At 37.0% G+C, this 1,768-nt stretch overlaps 1 protein-coding gene across 1 annotated transcript; it reads left to right on the forward strand.

Annotated features, from left to right (window-relative positions):
• The first annotated feature begins 207 nt into the window (after window positions 1-207).
• On the forward strand, window positions 208-1,449 carry LOC112757208 (uncharacterized). The gene has a single exon (XM_025805816.1). It carries the CDS (start codon window positions 208-210, stop codon window positions 1,447-1,449), a length of 1,242 nt encoding a protein of 413 aa, XP_025661601.1.
• Window positions 1,450-1,768: the final 319 nt, after the last annotated feature.

The following is a 1,768-nucleotide window of genomic DNA, read 5'->3' on the forward strand; positions in this document are numbered from 1 at the left end:
TTACTGATTAATTGTTTGCTTAAGCTTCTTTGCATAGTTTGTTAGATACAAATTGTTAGTCTCTTGATTGGTTGAGATGTTCTCTTCCGAACATGTGTGGTTGACTTCTAGAAATTTTTTAGAAGCAATAAGCTCTTGATTAGAAAAAATCACTTATAGTTAGTCTAAAACATATGCCCGTGTTCTTTTATTTTAGTTGACAAAGTAATGGACAAAGAGTGGACTAGTTTACCAAGACATACTGAGGGTTACCAACATGGTGTTAATTCATTTTTGGATTTTGCCTTTTCTAAAGGTAGACCACAAGGACAAGAAATTCTTTGTCCTTGTTCTATATGTAATAACTTTAGTTGGGGGCGAAGGGATGAAGTTTATGATCATTTAATAAGTAAGGGATTTCAAAAAGGTTACACTGTGTGGGTTCATCACGGCGAAAGGATAAGTCACATGGATAGTGAATCCGATGAGAGTGAAGTCCATGAAGGATTTGTCGACGACATTCATGGGCTGCTAAACGAGACATTTCGGCATGTGCTTGAACGAGATAAAGATGCCGATGGGCCAAACGAAGATGCAAAAAAGTTTTATAACTTGCTTGAAGAAGGAAAACAAGAGTTATATCCTGGCTGTAAAAAATTTTCGACATTATCATTTGTTATCCGATTGTATTTGTTGAAGACTCTTAATGGTTGGAGCAACGCATCCTTTACTGCTCTACTTGAATTACTGAAAAAAGTGATTCCTCATTTGAATATTCTTGATTCTTTCAATAAAATCAAGGCCACGCTAAAAGATTTAGGACTTGGTTATAATAAAATTCATGCTTGTCCCAACGATTGTGTTCTGTTCCAGGATACATATGAAGATAATGAATTTTGTCCAATTTGTGGAGCTTCCAGGTACATAGAAAATGTTGAGGTAGATATAGAAGTTGATAAGTTGAAGAAAAAACCTGTGCCTGCGAAGGTTTTGAGGCATTTTCCCTTGATTCCAAGGCTTAAGAAGCTGTTCCTGTGTTCCAAAACAGCTGAATCATTAAGGTGGCATGATGAACATCGTTCAAAGGATGGAAAGTTAAGACACCCAGCTGATGGCCAATCATGGAAAGACTTTGACAGGCTTCATCCCGATTTTGCTAAAGAATCTCGTAACATAAGATTAGGGCTAGCTAGCGATGGATTTAATCCATTTAGAACCATGAGCATCTCCCATAGTACATGGCCGGTAGTTTTGGCCGCATACAATCTTCCTCCATGGTGTTGCATGAAACCAGAGTATGTCATGATGTCCTTGCTCATCCCTGGACCATGTTCGCCTGGAAAAAGCATTGATGTGTATCTTCAGCCATTAATTGAAGAGTTAAAGGTTTTATGGGAAGTTGGAGTGGAAACATATGATGCTTCAAAGAATCAAACTTTTCAACTACATGCAGCACTTTTATGGACATAAGTGACTTTCTAGCTTATGCTATGTTATCCGGTTGGAGCACAAAGGAAAAGTTAGCATGTCCTTGCTGTAATTATGACACCTCATCTTGTTATTTAAAACATAGCCGGAAGATGTGCTACATGGATCACCGTAAATTTTTGGCTATGGATCATCCATATAGGATGGACAAAAGATCTTTCAATGGCAATGTTGAATTGAGGTCTTCACCAGCTTTATTAGATGGAGAACAAATTTTTGAAGATTTGAAAGATTTTGAAAATGTATTTGGAAAGAAGCAAAAAAATAAAATTGATGGTCCATGGAAGAAAAGGTCCATTTT

This window comes from Arachis hypogaea, chromosome 16 (assembly GCF_003086295.3).
Source record: "Arachis hypogaea cultivar Tifrunner chromosome 16, arahy.Tifrunner.gnm2.J5K5, whole genome shotgun sequence".
NCBI lineage: Eukaryota > Viridiplantae > Streptophyta > Magnoliopsida > Fabales > Fabaceae > Arachis > Arachis hypogaea.

Excerpts from the sequence above, each read along its gene's own strand:
- LOC112757208 (XM_025805816.1), top strand. The coding sequence starts at position 208 with ATGGACAAAGAGTGGACTAGTTTACCAAGACATACTGAGGGTTACCAA.